This window comes from Hippopotamus amphibius, chromosome 11 (genome assembly GCF_030028045.1).
Source record: "Hippopotamus amphibius kiboko isolate mHipAmp2 chromosome 11, mHipAmp2.hap2, whole genome shotgun sequence".
NCBI lineage: Eukaryota > Metazoa > Chordata > Mammalia > Artiodactyla > Hippopotamidae > Hippopotamus > Hippopotamus amphibius.
Genome location: NC_080196.1, coordinates 76,962,652 through 76,981,478, shown reverse-complemented (window position 1 = coordinate 76,981,478; position 18,827 = coordinate 76,962,652). Strand labels below are relative to the sequence as shown.

The 18,827-nt window shown below is 44.2% G+C and overlaps 1 protein-coding gene across 1 annotated transcript; it reads right to left on the bottom strand.

The window, feature by feature from the left end:
- Positions 1-11,526: 11,526 nt before the first annotated feature.
- ADCYAP1 (adenylate cyclase activating polypeptide 1) lies at positions 11,527-18,177 on the bottom strand. The gene is made up of 5 exons (XM_057700201.1): positions 17,548-18,177; positions 17,108-17,218; positions 14,861-14,992; positions 14,317-14,415; positions 11,527-13,209 (listed from the first exon to the last, which is right to left on the bottom strand). The coding sequence occupies exons 2-5, from the start codon at positions 17,215-17,217 to the stop codon at positions 13,020-13,022; spliced, it is 531 nt and encodes a 176-aa protein (XP_057556184.1). The 5' UTR covers position 17,218; positions 17,548-18,177; the 3' UTR covers positions 11,527-13,019.
- Positions 18,178-18,827: the final 650 nt, after the last annotated feature.

Here is an 18,827-nt window from a genome sequence, read left to right as displayed (position 1 = left end):
GACAGATAAGTGGATAAAGAAAATGTGGTGCATACTTACAATGAAATATTATTCAGCCATGAAAAAGAAGGAGATCCTGGCATATGCTGCAATAAGGATGAACCTTGAGGCCATTATACTAGGTGAATAAGCGAGTCACAGAAGGATAAAAAGTGCATAGTTCCACTTACACAAGGTACTAAAGTAGTCAAACTTACTGAAGCAGAGTAGAATGGTGGCTGCCAGGACCTGGCAGGAGTGACAGATGGGGAGTCACTGTTCAGAGTATATAGAGTTTCAGTTATGTAAGATTAAAAAGTTCTAGAGCTCTGCTGTACTACATTGTGCTTATAGGAAGCTATACTGTACAGCACACAAAATTTTGTTGAGAGCGGATCTCATGTTATGTGATTTTTAGCCACAATTTAAAAAACCTATTCTCCTCTACATTACTGCAAATGGCAAACTGAATGGACAATAAAATTATGTGCATGTCAAATCACACACAACACACACACACAAATACACACACACACTAAAGACAGACCATTTAAGAACAAAGACAGGATTCTGGGGTAAGCTCTGGCCAGACCTGTCATGCTCAGGCACTCCCAGATCTAGAACCAGTGCCAGTTTCATGGCCATATGATCTGTACACTCCTATCAGGCCCTGAGCTCAGAACAAGTCTACACTTGGTTTAAAACTTTGCTGTTGTCTAGAAATTCTTAATAATTTTTTAAAGGGTCTTACATTATCATTTTGCTGTAGGCCCCCCAAATTATATTGCTAGTCCTGTTTGTGTGTGTTCACAACCGGTCATCTTTACATAGTTCATTCCATGTGATTAGAACTTGGTAGTGTCCAGTCATTATTATATAATCTGCACATGGTGGCACATAAGTTGTAAAATAAGAAAATATAGGGACTTCCTAGGTGGCGCAGTGGTTAAGAATCCACCTGCCAATGCAGGGTACATGGGTTCGATCCCAGCTCCAGGAAGATCCCACGTGCCACAGAGCAACTAAGCCCATGCACCACAACTATTGAGCCTGTGTGCCGCAACTACTGAAGCCCACGTGCACCTAGAGCCAGCACTCCACAGCAAGAGAAGCCACCGCAGTGAGGAGCCCATGCACCATAATGAAGAGTAGCCCCCACTTGCCACAACTAGAGAAAGCCTATGTGCAACATCAAAGACCCAATGCAGCCAGTAAATAAATAAATAAATTTATTTTAAAAAACAGAAAAGAAAATATAGCAGCACATTAGACACAGGTGATTTGCTAAAGGCAGTTATTATAACTATATAAAGTAGTTAAGTTGGAGATTTGGGGCACTATAGTTGGGGGTAAAAGAGAGTTGGAAATCCCTTACTTTGGGCTTCCCTCTGCCTGACAGGACCCACCCCTGGCAGGCAAATTATCATTGCTACCCTCCCAAGCCCATCTTCCCTGAGGAACTGGGGAAACCTGGGAAACCATGCTCATCAAACCCCCTCCAGCCTGGTATTTTCTGAACTCCTTTGCTAAAAATAGATCCTTTGTGCTTATCACATTAATGGTAATTTCTAGAATATGTAACTGTCCAAGCCCTCATTTTCACCAACCCTTCAGTTCTCTGGCACATTTCCTCAGGTCATTTAAAGGAACCAGAAAGAATACTTTCAAAGACTTGAGTTGAATATCTTTGCAAGAATCTGGTGATTAAGTTGTCCAAAGTTTTTAGATAAATTGTATGAAAAATGAAACTAAGCCTAAAGGCTAAACAACCTGAGTCTACACAGAGATAACTTTTTTCTAATTTTATTTTTTTATTAGTTATCTATTTTATACATATTAGTGTATATATGTCAACCCCAGTCTCCCAGTTCATCCCACCCCCCACCCCCGCTTTCCCCCTCTGGCGTCCATACATTTGTTTTCTACATCTTACACAGAGAAAACTTATTAAGAATGACTAAAAGTTATTTCAAAGCACAGTCAGATAAACTATTACTCCATAAATTTATTTTTTCCCTCTTATGTTAGGCTGTCTTCAGACTAATGTCAGGGACATAAGCTACTCATTAAGATAGACTAATGGTCAACTTCAAACAGTTTTAAAACAACAGTAGTTCTCCCTTACTACATCTCAAATAAAGATCCAAGTAAGAAAAGACAAGATCCTCTCTTCATTGCTGATAACACTAGAGGGAAACACGCGCTGATTAGATTTACAGGAAATCTTGAGGACTTGCTTTGGCAGCTTTGATATCCTTTTTCACTGGGATGCCTAGCAATCAGCAGATTGAACTGGTTCACATTTCTGTTTCTTCTTCCCTCTCTCTAATTGAAGCACAATAAATAATCTCATGATCAGAAGACAGAATCTGCAAATGGGATCATCAGCTCCTTACATAATTATGAAAGTTATGTGAGCAACATGTGCCCCTGCAAAAATCACAGTCCCAAGATAGCTTCCATCTAATTAATGCTAAGAGCATCATTTATTGCCCCAGCTCACTAAAGATCGAGCATCTGGTTTCCTTAGGCAAGTATATGATGTTAAAGTCAGACAGCCTTTCTCTGATACTCCCTATTTACACTGAAAGTGGGAGAGCCAGAAGAGATCTTAGCAGGGGCTCATCCAAGAACATCTGCATATGTAAGCAAGTTGGAAAATTCCCAACCACTCAAGAAAGTCTCATGTCCATTATTTGAATGCATTTTGTTTTTTTATTTCTCATCAAAGCTTAAATATTGGAAACACACAAGTCAATGCACAAGGTCAAATATACTTGAGGCCTTTAAGCAACTCTAAGGAACTTGGGCTCTAAATTGGTGGCCTATGTTTTCTCAGAAAACAAATCCATTTAGTCAACGGACAACTCCTAGTGAGCACCTACTATGTGCAAGTGCTGTGTTGCTGTTCCCATCTGTCTCCTGAGACCATAAGATTTATCACCTGTTAAGGTGAGAAGAGGATAAGAAAAACAGAGGGAAACAATCCTGCAGAACTCAGACACGCTGGGCACACAAACACTGGCTGTTCAAAGGAGTATGCTTTGACTCAGTCACTCAAAAAGTATTTGTTGCTGTCCAAATCCTTCCTAATATCCAACCAAAACACTTCATGTTATACCATAAATTATTTTTTTCCTAGTGTCTATATAGAGAATAACCACCAACTTCCATGGAATTAATTTCAATTCAACATGTAGTGTTTGAGTGTCCATTATGTGCCAGAAACTGCAGGCCCTAAGCATTGGAAGTTGAATAATTATGGTCTTTAGGTTCTCATCCTATCAGCAAAAGACGTGTATGCATGTCTAATAGAATGAAGAAATGCAGCAGGAAAATAGAGAAAAGAGCTAGTCCTTCCTTGAAAGATTAGTAGCATTTCACCAGGGGAAAAAAGGATAGAAGAGCATTCTAGAGAGAGAGACCTACAAATAGAAGGTGACAGGTAACAAGAGAAAGGTAGGTTAGAGGGAAGTTATTAAAGACCTGCTAAAGACTTTGGATTCCATCCAATAGGCCAGAAGAAATCATAAAAACATTTTCCAGCCAGTATAAGGAGGTAAGACGACCAGAATTTTATTTTAGATAGATCACTCTGGAGGCAGAGGAGAATTACTAGGAAAAAGAAAGTGGAACCAAAGTGTTAGGAGGCTATTGTAAAAACAGCAAAAGATTATGTGAATATGGAGTTCAGCAGAAGACAGGATTGGAAAATCCATTAACACTTAGTGGCCAATTAAATAAATGGAGTAAAGATGAGGAAAAGGAAGAGAAGAATAATCTGAAGTATTTAGATTGGGTAACATGACGAATAATGATGCCAAAAACAGGAGGAATAAATGTGAATAATGATTTCACTTGGGAACATATTGAGCTTGGGGTACCTGGAAAGTTTGGACATCCAGGTGAATATGTCAGTTCGACATTTGAACTCTCACAACGACTGTAGGGGTGGGAACATCAGACCATCATAGATGAGATCATCCAAAGTAAAAGAATAGCCCCAGGAGAAAGGCGAGGACAGAACTTGAGGCCATCCATGATTAAGAAGGAAGAGGATGCAATGTACAAGATTGGGAAAAGAAGCAGAGATATGAAAAAAAAAAAAAGTATAGTCAAATCCCCGGAACCAGGAGAAATGAAAGTTTTAGAAATGAAGAAGATGCTATAAAGATTTAACATAAGATGGAGACCGCAAAGATATTGGTTTTGGAAAATATGGGACAATTGAATATGAGGGCATTTCAATAAAGTTTTAGAAGAAATAAAGACAGCAAGGAATTGAGATGGAAAATTGAAGTGAAAAAAATATGTAGAAGTAGAGGGAAAGAAACTGAGGGAGTTTTGTTTTTGTTTTCAGGAAATGGGAGGCAAAATCAACAACAAAGTTAAAGGACACATGGGCTGAGGTTCTTGAGAACAAGTTTAGGAAATGGAAAGAGAACTGAGTGCATGCTATTTACAATAGCCAGGACATGGAAGCAACCTAAATGTCCATCCACAGATGAATGGATAAAGAAGATGTGGCACATATATACAATGGAATAAAACGGGATGAAACTGAGTTATTTGTAGTGAGGTGGATGGACCTAGACTCTGTCATACAGAGCGAAGCAAGTCAGAAAGAGAAAACAAATACCGTATGCTAATGCATATATATGGAATTAAAAATAAATGGTACTGATGAACTCAGTGGCAGGGGAAGAATAAAGATGCAGATGTAGAGAACAGACTTGAGGACACAGGGAGGTAGGGAAGAAGCTGGGACAAAGTGAGAGAATAGCACTGACATATATACAGTACCAAATGTAAAATAGATGGCTAGTGGAAAGCAACTGCATAACACGAGATCAACTCCGTGATTGGTGATGACCTAGAGGAGTGGGATAGGGAGGGTGGGAGGGAGGCTCAAGAGGGAGGGGATATGGGGATATATGTATAAATACAGCTGATTCTCTTTGTTGTACAGTGGTGGAAACTAGCACAACAGTGTAAAGCAATTATACTGCAATAAAGATCTGGAGAAAAAATTGTTTAAATGAAAGCTTCTAATTAAGAAAAAGAAGAAGAAATGGGTGCATGATCAGAAGTGAATGCCTTATAGATCTAACAGACATAGGTACTACTAGAGCTGGAGAAAAACAGAGCCAAGATTTTTCCAAGAGCCTGTAGCAACCAGGAGAAAACATATGGTTAGTTTAGTCCAAGTTTGAGAAGTGTTAATAACATGAGTGGCAAAAATAGTCAGGGAAGGAAAGCATTTAGAGGTCTAGGAGGGTCATTAAACTGATTCAACACTAGTGAAGACATAGTGAAGGGAGAAAGGGGCAAAACCTGGGGAAATGGAGGACAGGTCGTCAGAAAACTGGAGTGAGCCTCCATTGAGCTCCATCTTTTTTTAAAAAAGGCTTTTTTAGAGACTTCCCTGGTGGTCCAGTGGTTAAGACTTCAAGCTTCCATTGCAGGGGGTACAGGTTCAGCCCCTGGTGGGGGAACTAAGATCCTGCATGCCACGTGGTGTGGCGAAAAAATAAATAAATTTTTTTTAAAATAAAAAAGACTTTTTTAGAGTAGTTTTAGATTTATGACAAAATTGAAAGTTACAGAGATTTCTCATATACCTCCTACCCCTACATATGCATAGCCTCCACACTTATCAGCTTTGTTCACCAAATTGATACTTTTTTTTTTTTACCAAGAATGAACCTACACTGATTCACCCAAAGTCCATAGTTTACCTTAGGATTCACTCTTGGTGTTGTACAGTACATGAATAGTGACATATCCGTTATTATAATATAGAGTATTTTCATTGCCCTAAAAACCCCCTGAACTCTGCCTATTCATCTCTCTTCTTCCCCCTCCTGAGCCCTCACAACCGCTTTTTTTACTGTCTCCATAGTTCTGCCTTTTCCAGAATGGCATATAGTTGGAATCATATAGTAGTAGCCATTTCAGACTGGCTTCTTTCACTTTGTAGTATGCATTTAATGTTCTTTCATGTCTTTTCATCTGATAGCTCATTTCTTTTTAACAGTAATAATATTCCATTGCCTGGATGTGCCACAAATTTTTTATCCATTCACCTATTGAGGGACATCTTGGTTGCTCCCAGGTTTTGGCAATTATAAATAAAGCTTCTCTAAACATTTGTGTGCAGGTTTTTGTGTGGTCATGTTATTAACTTCTTTAGAAAAATTCCAAGGAACCTGATTGCTGAATCTTATGGTAAGAGTATGTTTAGTTTTAAAAAAAACAAAAACAAAAAAAACAGCTGAACTGTCTTCCAGAGTGGCTCTCTATCGAGTATTATCACAGGTTTCATGGGTACAGGGAAAGGCAGAAGTTCAAAACAGTTTCTGAGCAGAGCAGTTCTAAGATGCTAGTGGTTCAGAGAAGTAGCAGAGTTGATGGCAAAGGATGATGAGGGCTCCTCACAGGATATTTCTTACTATAGTTAAAAGCAATTACTAGGGTTCACTTCTAGAGTTTTACAATATTTAAACGTTAAAGTAAAATTTTAGCAGACAGTGTGAAGTCTTTGGAACACTGGAACAATGGAAGCTGTTAGACTTCCTGTTGGCTGGAACCTCTGCCGACCAGTTTTAACACTCTCCTGTTTTCTGAAGAAAAGATACCCAACCAGTATGAGTCAGGCTTCCATGACTTGCAACACAGGTCTTAACTCATATTACAGACAGCAAACAAAACTGGCTTAAGCAATGAAGGGGATTTATCAGCTTATTTAACAGGAACGTTCAGTTCTGGCTTCAGGGTTGGTTTGATTCAAGGGTTCAAAGGTGTTTTCAAGGATGTGTTTCTTAATATCACTCCTATCTGTCTTTCATGGTGTCGGTTCCATTGCAAGTCTGGCTTCTTCTACGTTGTGCTAAATTATACACCACGCCATTCAGAAGGAAAGAACTTCCCTAGAAGCTTTCAGAAAAAAAAAAAATTTCTAATCCCACTTTCCTGAAATGGGTCACATGTCAAGCCCTGAACTGGATCACATGTCAAGCCCTGAACTGGGGTGGGGGACAATTACCCAGATTAATTACATCTAGAGGTGGAGTTAGCATCCCATAAAAGCCAAGTCCTGCATGAAGGACCTGTGGTCAAGAGCAAATCCAGGTAGTTAACAAAAGGAGGGCAAATGTGCACAGATGCACACCATATTGTCTTTCCTTTTAGGTTTATAGGCAATAGTCCTCCCTGAATTAGGATTCTGTAATATATAGCAAAGATATAGCTAGAAGAAAATAAACTTAGACCAGATGACATCACCTATCACTATGTTCCACCGTCGTTAAAAATGTCTTTCATTATGTCCCTTTTCCTGTCTATGAACTTATGTTTCAAATCACATTTCTGTTGATGGGAGAAGTTTGGCAGCTGCAGATAACTACCCTGTTAATTATCACTTTGAGAGCAGTCCAGTTCCCAGTCTGTGTCTCAAGAAATCCCTTTTTCTTTATCCTAGGAAAATGTATGATTTTCCTGAGGCATAAGGTGAATTCCCTCTAATTTGGAAATACAACTCTTCTTTATCAGGTGAAAATATTAATGCCTGGTGGCTTGAGTCTATCACAGCCTTTTGCCTATATACGAATTTAAAGTTCATTTTATCTTATGGCAGAAACACACCTGATTAATTTGGCATTCTTTTCTATGTAGCTTTTCCTGGAGGAAGCGCTACTTTGATTTACAATGAACACCTAATTAACAAGTTAATTTCACTTCCAACATACGCTTTGTAGCTGTCCTATTAGACTAACGGGGAAATGTCAAGGTGAATTCTGCAGGTCCTCTGGTTATTTCCATCACTCAAAAGAGGTATTTATTATGTTCCCGGAAGTGTGCTGGGCATTAACGTGCAATTTGTCATCCACGCCTTCCAGGAGGTCATCAAGCTTGGGTGACAAGCCGTGCACTTACAAACCAGTTCAGGAACAGGGGAGAGCAGCGTGGAATTAAAGATCAGAAGGAATGCTGCAGAGAGTAAGGGTCACAGGAAAAAAGTGCAAGGATGGTGGTGGGGGAATGAAGATAAGGTTACTCAGAAGGGCTGAGGAAGATTCCTGAAAAAGGACTGTGTGAGTTGGCCCTTACAGAATATTTAGGTTGGGTAGGTCAAGAAAGGACATTCTGGCTGTGGAGGAATTGTAGGAGATGAAAAGGAGCCCTCAAGTTTCCAAGACTGATAAGATCCTGTCCTTCTAAAGAAGAAGGATCGTGCTGGGTCTAGAGCAGGAGGAACTTGGAACCCTGTGACAGTGGAGGCTACCCCAGAACATCAGAGGGATATGATAAAAAGGAGCTAAAACTACCTGGTTAAAGGGGAAATGACCAAGCACAGGCTGACCAGTTACAAACCAATGTAGGAAGCTGGAGGTGAGGCAGCAAGAGGAGCAGGCATCTCCCTTCTTCAAAGAAGGATTACAATGAAAGATAACAGCTCAGACTTGATGTTGGTTCCCAGTCTTGTAACAGTGTGAACAGTAGGGTTGAGTGTGAGGTCACAGTGGGGCCTCCAAGTAAAACCATCTTGTAAACAGTTGGGGGGACACATTCAAGCCAAATCTGGATATAATGCAATTGCAAGTTGACCTCTGGATCTGTAGTTACTGCCAGCTAGCTGCACAGGTTCTATTATTTCATTAATCTCTCAGTCGTGTGACTGAATTATTTAGACTCTATTTACAGGATCACTCTTCTTCCAGAAGCTCCTTTAACAGAGGCCCAACCAGAACATATAAGTAAAATAATGCTAACTATGGACTTAGTGACCTAAAGAAAATATTGTAACTTTCCAAGAACCTAATGTCCATCCTGGAAGAATACAGCTTATTGACGTATTTATTACTATGTAGAGATAGCATGACCTGTTGCTTATTAATATGAAAAAAAAGTCCCAGCACATACATGTGCCTATGTATACTGCCAAATTCTAAATCTAGGCAGTCTCAAACTTTAGTGCCCATTAATCTAGGATTTTCATTTAAAATGCAGATTCACTGATTCTGGGGAAGCCCTGAAATCTGCATTATTAACAAGTTCCCACAGGTGATCCTGTTGCAGAAATATATTCCTTTGAAAAATACTAGCTTAACTCCCACAAGTTAGTTAGGCTCTCTCAACCAGTATGCCTGGTCCATTTTAGGTGTTCAGTAAATACATACTGTATTGAATCAATGTGTCCCCAGCCCTATCAGCAATAGGGCACATCTGATGACTTCCTGGGTACCTAAATATATCAATCCCTCCAAGGAAAAGCCATCATTTGAGTTAACCCACATAAGAGAATATAGAAAGTTGCTATATATATTAACTTCACTTCAAGTCAGCCACTTTGGGGCTTATTTCTATTTTCTCAACAAGTCATTAGCCCTCGACCAAATAAATTAGCTTTATTTTTCTTCACTCTTGCGCTTACCACTCTAGCACACTATATATATATATGCAGTGACTCCATGGGGGATGACAGAGGGGATGGTTTACAGATGGAGAAGAAAAACTCCTTATCCAATAAAATCCAATGTAAATACGAATTGTACTGTTCACTTTTTTAAAGTACACTACAAATGAGATCTCTAAATCATAAGCTCTTCTTTATATGATTCTGGGCCTTAAATACTGACCTAAGTTCTAAAGATAGTTTTTTGAATCCTTGCAGATCTTCGTTGGTCCTTTAATACTATTCTGACATATTTATTGATTTATTAACTGTATGCATTAATATTTAAGATGAAAATTTGGCAATTTTAATTAAATTGTATGTGACTTATTATAAGTGATTTTTAATACATTCTTTAACCCAGAAATGGCAAGAGCTCCAAAATAAACACCGCTGAGAAATTTATGGGAATTTCATGTGACGGCTTTGCTTTAAAGTTTGTTAATATGATTAAAAAAACAATCCACAAATGACTTCATGTTTTGCCCTAGACTTCAAAGTACATTTTCTTTTAGAGATATTTAATTAACTCTTTGCTTACTCATGTTCTTTTTCCTTCTGCCCAAAGCATTTTAATCAGAGGTAGTTGTTTATAGATCTCTAAACATATTTTTAAACCTCCAAAGTTGATTAAGTCATTTTTATACAGATTTTAAGGAGACCAATTTAATCTGCAGAGTTACTTACAAAGGAACAATGTTAGATTGATGTTTTAGAAGTGTAATTAATACTATCTCCCACCACTGGATAGCAACTTTCTGAATACTGAGCAATATATTTACACACTAGGGGATGGAAATTAATCTAAATTGAACATCCTATAAAGGTTCCAATATCTTCACCTATTTATGAGCTTAATATCTTCTTAGGCATCTCCATCGAGTTGCTACTTTAAATTTTTAGTCGAATTCAGTAACCCATCAAGCAGATATTAAAGTACAATTTATGAAAGTACATGGATGATTAGACATTCCAGATGTGAAAAATCTTATGGTTGCTAAAGAAAATATAATACTTTAAGAGATTTTAAGTAATTTCCTGAATGTCTTTTTTCCCCACACATTAGACGAAGTTGCATTGTTTATAAAAATTTATTCATACAAATTTTACACACTTTATATAACAGTTATCAAAGTCCTAGTTATAGATATCATGTGTGTAATAATACTTGGGTAAGATGTTTTTATAATCAGTTGCACACAAAATAAGAGCTTCAAGACTAACATCTACCTAAATAATCACTATATCATAAATCTGCTCCAGGTTAGTAAGGCTCTTGGCATTTCTAAAAAGTATACAAAAGATTAAACTGGGTGATCACTGTAAATGTTTGCAACTAGCCACGGGAATACTAAATTAGACTTCATAAAGAAAAGGTTAACTAGAGCCCTATTTCACCACTAACAGCTGACACAAACACAGAAAATTCTGCCCATTATCCAAGAAACAAATAATTAAGACTAAAATGCAAGCCGATGTGTTGCAGCATTGTAGGGCCACTAAATAGCCATCTGTGATTCGTGGCGATTTAAAAGGCGAAGAAAGGCACTAAAGCTGCAAACTGCATCCCGTGTCACATTGCCTGAGGAGACTGCAGAATTAAAGAAAGATTGATTCCGTACACAGGACTCAGGCATAGATCGAATGCCTCTGAGCTTTCACTGTTTGCAATGTGATCTCCTGGCAGCATCCATCCCGCCTGGGAATGCAAATCCAAGTCACTTTTCTTTGATTTATGACTTCATACTGATCAAATCGTAAAGGAAAAGGAAAGGTCTTTTAAACTTTACAAGCTAATGTTTAATCTTTTCTTGTTCTTTTTTTCTTTTTTTTCCCAAAAGAACTTGTGCCTGAAATTTGGGAGTTTGGTTGGCTGGTTTGCCTGTTGTTGCTTGATCTGGTTGCTGGGGCTGGGTGAAGGTTCTTTTGTTTATAGAGAGTACTTGACAGGTTCAAGGAATTGATAGGAAACAGACAGACATGCTTTCTGTAGCCAAGAAAGAATACAAGGGGACATGCTCAGGGCCTGTTGGAGCTTGCTTACCTCACTCTTGACCACAAATATAAGATAGTACTCATACATAGGAAGATGAGGTTTAAATGATTTATCAGTTAGTACAACTGAGCAGCATGTGAACACTACACATTCTAATATGACAAAGGTTGGTTTTATGAAATAAATTTTACTAAGCAATAAGCCATAATGTAGAAAAATACATTTTACCTACAAACTCAATCAACAAGAAACAAAAGATTCATATTTAGTGCATAATTACTTAGTGGTAACTACACAAGGGTTCCTACACTTTACAATAAGTGCTAGCATCAAACGACAAAAAAAGTAAGAAGCATTCACAAGTTCAAGAAAAGTGAATGAAAAATGGTAAACATTACTTTTAAAAAAACAAGGTGCAAGAGGAAAGAGAAGTTTTCAGAAAACCACAAAAGAAAATGATGGCTCCTACAGAACAGGGTTCAAAGGGGAGGATCCTGGCCATTTCCCCAGGGAGTTCACAAGATGAGAAGCATGGACAGCACTGGAGAAAAACACATCGTACTTTGCATCCACTTCCAACACCCAGCGCCCAAAGTCAGGCAAGCGGGGGACCTGTGGTGGGACTCAGCTTATGCCCGGCTTCCAGGCCTGGGGCAGTCCCCACCCAGTCCCTCTCCAGGGTCCTCCTCCTACTGCCTTATGCTCTGCCTTTTCCAAGATTCCTACATTTCCTTCACTTTGTTCCAATTGCCCTAATCTTGGGATATGGGGTCCCTGGAATCACAGAAAAGGGAGCTTCCTATTCAAGTCTCCCTTCTCTGTACAGCCCTCCAACTCCTCCCCCAGGAAGTGGTATGAATTCTGGGGAGAAGCACAATTTGGATCCAGCTGTTGTTTTATCAGGAGAATTTCCTTCTGGGCTGAGAGTCTGAAGAGAAACAAATACACATAAAAATAGAATAAAAAAAAGCAGAAGTATTGGAATTGCCACCCAGCGAGGGGACAGTGCCTTGTTGAGTTCAGCTGGGATTGAAGAAGCCTGCCCCAGAGACTCACTGGGAAAGAGTGCCATTCAGAAATTCTCCCAAATCATTACCTCAAATCTCCCTGGAGCAGGGCATCACTGTTTATGTACAGTAGCAAATGGTCAATATTAATATCTTCAGGCCTGTCACGAATAAAAATACTATCCTTTTAGTTCCAGTTTACAAAAATAGGAGTAATATTCAAAACAATGATTGTCTATTTTTCTATTTATTTTATATAAAAACAAACAGCTCAGGCGAATTTTCAATCCTTGTGCACACTTTGAACTGCTCTCTATTATACTTTTATATATATATATTCTTAATATATATTTGTAATATATATATCAATATCAATAATTGGTCCACAAAGTATATCTGTGCATTCTCTAGTGCTTTGTAAAAAGAAAAACAATATTATTATCAAAATATTCATTTAATGGCTTTACTTCATACATAAATACATGTTTGGACAGAACACAAGAGCGATGACTGTTCAGTCAGTTGGGAAAATGACTTTTCATTGTGTCAGGGCTGTATACACAGGGTAGCTGGTAACTCATCGCTACAAATACGCTATCCGCCGTCCTTTGTTTTTAACCCTTTGTTTATACCTTTTCCCTAGGACGGCCGCCAAGTATTTCTTAACAGCCATTTGTTTCCGGTAGCGGCTGTAGCTGTCCGTGAAGATTCCGTCCGAGTGGCGCTTGGAGAGCGGCTCCGAGTCGTCGTCCGCGCCGCCGCCTAGGTTCCCACTGCAGGGGAAAGGGTCGGGAAGAGGGGGGCGGGGCGGGAGACACAGGTTGAAGAGCTGCGGGGAGCAGGCGGGCCCCACCCCACGCGGGAGCCTTCGGGCAGGGCGCCGGCTCTCAGCGCCCACCGCGCCGCCTTGCTCCGCCAGGGAGCAGCCGGAGGGAGGGCTGCGACGGGAACCCTCACTCTTCCCTCCCATCGACGATCTCGGGGCACTAAGTCCTTATAGAATGGGCCCGGGATGAGGTCCCGGCCAAAGGCAAGCGATTTAAGCTTAACCTCTCTCCAAACGCTGCCCTCTGAGATTTGACCACCCATGCTTTTGCGCTCAATTGTCCTAACCTTTCCTGGCAACCCGCCCCCCTCGCCGTGCAGAGACAATAACCACAGATCCCTAAATTTCACGTTGGCTGCTGCCGTGGAGTTTACATCCATCCCGCAATTCCTAGTCAGACATGAGCACTCCTTTCCTGCGCGCTAAGCTGAAAAACGTGATAATAATATAAGTCGACAGGCTGTTGGCAATATTTTTCATCGTATGAATTATTCATTGCGGAAAATGTAATCTGTTGTCCCATGGGCTTTATTAAAACGTTGCCTTCTGCTGAGAGATGCTCCACGCAAGACCTGTGCTCTGGGTTGTCTGGCACGAGCAAAAATTGTTTGTTTCCCAGTGTCCAAATTTGAGGATTTGTTTGTTTCGATTTGAATTTATAGTGAAAGAAATGTGAAGAAAGAAAAGGCCATGCTTAGAGGATATCCTAGCCAATCGTCCCACGAAGCTTGAAGGTTTTGAAGGCCGAGAGGCGGTGGGGCTCTTTTTTCTTTTTTTTCAATTATTCAAAACGGGTCAGATTCCCCGGTTTTCCCGCCCTCTCCCTTCCTCGCCCCATTCCCGAGCTCTGTGGCCAAACTTACCGTGCAACCCCGTAAACTTAGTCTGGGGCGGGGGTCTGGCCTGGTAGACCCTGCGGCGCAGACGCACCCCGGCCCCACGTGCACGCACGGACGTAGAAGCTGCGCCGCCCGCCCAGCGCGCGCTGGCACAGACACCCACCCCAGCGCGCGCGCGCCTTCACGCGCTTGTTAACTCTTTCACGAACTCTTACCCCACGCTCCTGGCCATAAGCGTCTGCAGGTATTTCCTGGCGGACAGCTGGTCCAGCACTTTGCGGTAGGCCTTGTTAAGGATCTCGTGGGCGACATCTCTAACAGGGAGGCAAAGTGTGCCCGGGGTCACTTACTGTCCCCAGGTGACACCTCCAGGTCCCCCGCTGGTACGCACGCCCCCCCCCCCCCCGCCGTCCCCCGTGCTCCGGGAGGCTGCCGGTGAAAACCCCAGAAGTGAGGCACTCGGGAATAACTCTTGGGATGTTCCCGTGAGTGCCAGGAACTGGAGTTCGTCCTGCCCGCCAGGGACCGCAGGTGTGGAGTCAGGCCGGGACGCGCACTCACTGCTACTCCCTGAGCCACAGACCTTTCGGTCCCCACGCGGCCCTCACGTCCACACACACCGGCCCGCTACTAACTTCCACCCAAATGGGAACCAGCCCGGGAGAAGAGAGACTTGAGGGCTTTTATGAAAAAGAAACTACTCGGTGGGCCACCCCCTTTGCCTTTCTCCCTCCCAGTGGCGGGGCCGCGCGGCGGTACCTTTCCTCCACAGGGTAGTAGAGCGCGTAGGCGTCGCGAAGCGCGGAGGCGGGGCTTCCCACTCCGGGCGGGTCCGAGTCGTAGAAGTCCTGCAGCGGGTTTCCGTCCTCGTCGTACGCCTCGTCCTCTGGCCTGCAGGGGTAGCCGGGGGCAGGAGGAGTGGTCAATACAGGTCCCTCTCAGGCTCGAAGTGGACCCAAAGACCCCTAGGGGCTCTCACGATTTTCCTCCTTCCTCGGAGAACTGCCTCTTCTTCTAGGACAGGGGTGCGGGTAGAGGTAGGAGGAGGAAAATACACCCAACAGAAATTCCCACCCCTCCTCTCGCGGGTGTAGGGTCGCCCTGCCCTGGCCGCTGCCTCAACGGATACTGGGAAGCCGAGGCGTCTCCGCCGACCTGGCACACCTTGCCCCCGAGGGGGACCGATCCTCTCCCGGCCTGGCATTTAAGCCTCCCCACACAAGAAGCGGGGGGCGGAGACGAGAAAGGCCCTAGGACAGAGACGCTGGTCACGCGAAGACCGGATGGGGGAGGCCCGGAGCCAGAGAGGGTGGATGGCTGGGGAGTCCGGCAGCCAACGCAGGCAGCCACCCCGACCCAGCCTCCGAGCCCAGGGGAGCCCTTCCCCGCACAGATGTAGGTCACGGAGAACCTCCGTCTTCTATTTTGGGCGGGAGAGGATCTGGCAGGAACATGAATAATAGATGCCCGTAAACTTAGCCTGTTTGGCAGCGTCTCATTCTGTGGCGTGTCGGCGCCCTCCGGTACCTCTTGCCCGGAGAAAGTGCCAGGCACACAGGACTTTGAAAATAGCTGGGGGGCGGCTTTTAAGTTCAGTAAGTAGATAATTCGTGCTAATATGTTAGCGGTGGCGGGGCGACGGGACCGCATCTCAACCCCGAGGCAAAGGGAAAGGGTCAACAGCGGACCGAGAGCCAACGATCTTGCAGGCGCCCTTGCCTACCGCCTCAATCCTTGATATAGCACGGGAGAGGCGGGTTAATATACACAACCCCCTCGCTTTCGGCCGCTGGAGAGATTCGGCAAGCGGCCAAGGCAAGTAGCGCTCTTTTGGAGAGGTTAGTCATACTTCGTTACCCCGCTCGCCTTTCCTCCATCCCTGGAGAGGTAGGGGCAAGGCAAGCACATCATTGCGCCCGCCCCACACCCAGCCTTTCCTCGGCGACCTGTCTCTCAGCCCTAGCCCGGCTGCTCGGAGTCTCCGGGTCTTTCTGGGCACTTCCAACTCTATCCTGTGCCCAGGTGCTGGACTCCTAATACCGAAGCCAGAACCCATCTCTCCGGCCAAATCAATGGTCAGTGGCCCCTAAGGAGATCATTCTAGGGCGCCGCTCGGAAGAGCAGTTTTGAGGACAGAACGCGCGCTCCTCGCCGCCAGGATGCTGCGCTGCGCCGCGAGCTTCCACATTCCCGCGGTACAGGCCCGGAACTCTGGGGCTGCGGTGGGGAAGCCGCGGAGCGCCAACCGATTAGAAACCAGGAATTAAGGGGGTGGGGGGGGAGGGTTGCTCCAGCCCGGGGTGGGCAGGGCTGCCCGCCCAGTACTGCCTGCCAGCTTGCTTTCTCTTCCTCTTTTGCATCCGTTTCATCTGTGTCTCCCCCTCCCTCATCTTTGTTTTCCTTCTCTCAAATCGCTTCTTCTCAACTCTACCTGGCCAACACTCCCCCTCCCCAAGACTCAAAATGCAGTTGGAAAACCTATCACTTGAGAGAAAGCTCTTAACAGTGGAAAGAATTCGAATTGAGGTGAGAGGGAGAACAGAGGAGAGAGGAGACCCCGCCCCGATAGTCCGGAACAAGCTGTAACAAAGCCAAGTCCACAGGAGCTTCAGTATCAACCCCCCAACCTGGCTCCGGGAGCCAAAGTTCTCCTAACTCAAGCTAAGAATGGGGAAGTCAGCTCAGGGCCCTGCCCTGCCCCCCTCCCGCGGGAGGGGTTGGGGGAGGGGAGGTTTCTCCAGCCAGCCGAAGTGCGCTCGCTCTACCCGGTCCCCTAGGCTGCGGCGGGCTGGGGGAGGGGCGCCGAGCCCCCGCGGAGTCTGCCCGGATCCTCCTGCTGAGCCAGGGCCGGTGACCCGCGGCCGGACCCATGCTGGTGGTGGCGCAGTGGGGGCGCAAGGGGAGATAGTCTTAGCCGGACCGAGCAACTGCCCGAGAGCGACCACCAGGAGGTGTCGGGGGATGGGGAGCCCCGGACTCAGCTCAGCCTGGGCGGCCGGCACCTACCTGATCCCAGGAAACCGGAGTCCGGCGGCGGCAGGTGAGCAGTAGACGCTGCTGTGCATTATTATCCCGTAGACTAGCAGGGCCAGCCTCGCTCCGCTACACATGGTCATTCTGCGCAGGACGGGAAAGAGAGCACACAGCGGTCAGAACGCCCCTGACCTTCCACCCTCCGACCCCTAGAAACTCCCCGAACTGGGGGAGGGACGGAGCTCACCCCCGACTCCCAGTGTTGAATACGGCTTAATGACAGCCGGCGCGCCCCGCCACTTCCTTCTCGCTATAGTTAGGGAATGTATGTCTAGGTATATACCCAGTGCCCAATAACTCGCCAGATCTGGTGCGAAGAAAAGCTAACTCGTACCCCGATGCCGGCGAAAGAATTAGCATTCAGGTGAGTTTGGTTTGGTAAGATTTTTTTCCCCTTACCATTCGACTCTTACCGCTGCCAGGAGAGGGTTTGCTGCCAAGTAGGACGGCGGGCAAAGGGCTTCTCCAAGTTTCTGCGCTGGAGTCACAACCCAAGAGGCATCACCGTCTGGCGGTGGTGTCTGAGCAGAAGCCGCAGGAACGAGCAGGATCAGCAGGAGGAGCTGAAGGACTTGTTTGCTGAGGCCAGTATTCTGTTCAAAAGTTTGTAGACGCTCAGAACTAGGAGGGAGCGTGACACCGAGAGAAGGGGGCGAGAAGAGAGATGTAGAAGGAAGAAAGAGGAGGCGACGAACTAACTGGGGGTGGGGGACAAAGTGGCCTTAAGTCCACCAAGAGAAAGACGTGATAAGGAAAGAGGGAAAGTCTTAGAAGACGAGAAAGGAGAGAGGGCCTCAACACAGCCGGCGTCTGTGGGAGCCGCCCGGTCAGGCAGCTGCGCGAGTCGGCAGCGCCTTCTCTGCTCAGAAGTCCCTCTGGCTGCGTCTGAAGCTGCGGCTTCTTCTGCTGCTGCCGGTGGTTGCAGAGGTGACCGGCCCTCTGCTCCTATTTATATGTGCAGTTAGCAGAAATCTATCGGAACATGGTTTTAGAAGGGCCTTCCTTGTCAACATCTGTCTGCCTATGGCCTTTAAGTACAGAATATTTTGTTGCACTGTTGCGCTCCGATTTTTATTCATGGAATGACTTCCTCTTTTTTTTTTTTTTTCAGTCACGTAATGATCGGGTATCAGAAAAAGACGTCAGCATCCTAGTCCCTCAAGGAACGTATTAACTATTCTGTGTTGTCCTCTTGGATAAGATCCGGAGTCATCGACTTCTCATAAACACCGCTCACTCATACAGTCCAATTTTAAAGAAGTTTAATTATTTTGATGGTTTTCAATTTTACCCATTTCTCAAGGATGGGTAAAGACTTCATAGAATTTCGAGAATGGTAAAAAAGCATGTTTTCAACTATGTCCCTCTATTTCTTTTTCCTTTTTCATCAAGCCCCAGCAATCAGAGAGATCTGGACTCTGGAATTAAGCACCATCAAGCTCTCCTATTAATAAATTTAATTTAGATCTACTAATTTCTTGCGTATGTTCTTTTAGATGGACAATTAAATGTGGAAGTCGTTTTGTTTTTAAAGGGAAGTCTTGGAGGATTTTCAGTAAATCGCTAATGAGTCTGGCTGTCGTTGACAGTCTGGCTCTGAGTAGAATTGATTAGAGTTAAAGCCGCGTCCGGAGCGCGGCCTGTGGAGCTGTCCAGGCTCAGAGTGCTGAACTGTTTGGTCACAGATGCAGCA

What these genes read in the sequence shown, in the direction of transcription:
- ADCYAP1 (XM_057700201.1), bottom strand. Translation starts at nt 17,217, where the DNA reads ATGACCATGTGTAGCGGAGCGAGGCTGGCCCTGCTAGTCTACGGGATA. An exon ending in CTCCGGTTTCCTGGGATCAG is followed by an intron (nt 14,993 to 17,107) that starts GTAGGTGCCGGC and finishes CTACCCCTGCAG; the next exon opens with GCCAGAGGACGAGGCGTACG. An exon ending in CTTATGGCCAGGAGCGTGGG is followed by an intron (nt 13,210 to 14,316) that starts GTAAGAGTTCGT and finishes TTTCCCCTGCAG; the next exon opens with TGGGAACCTAGGCGGCGGCG.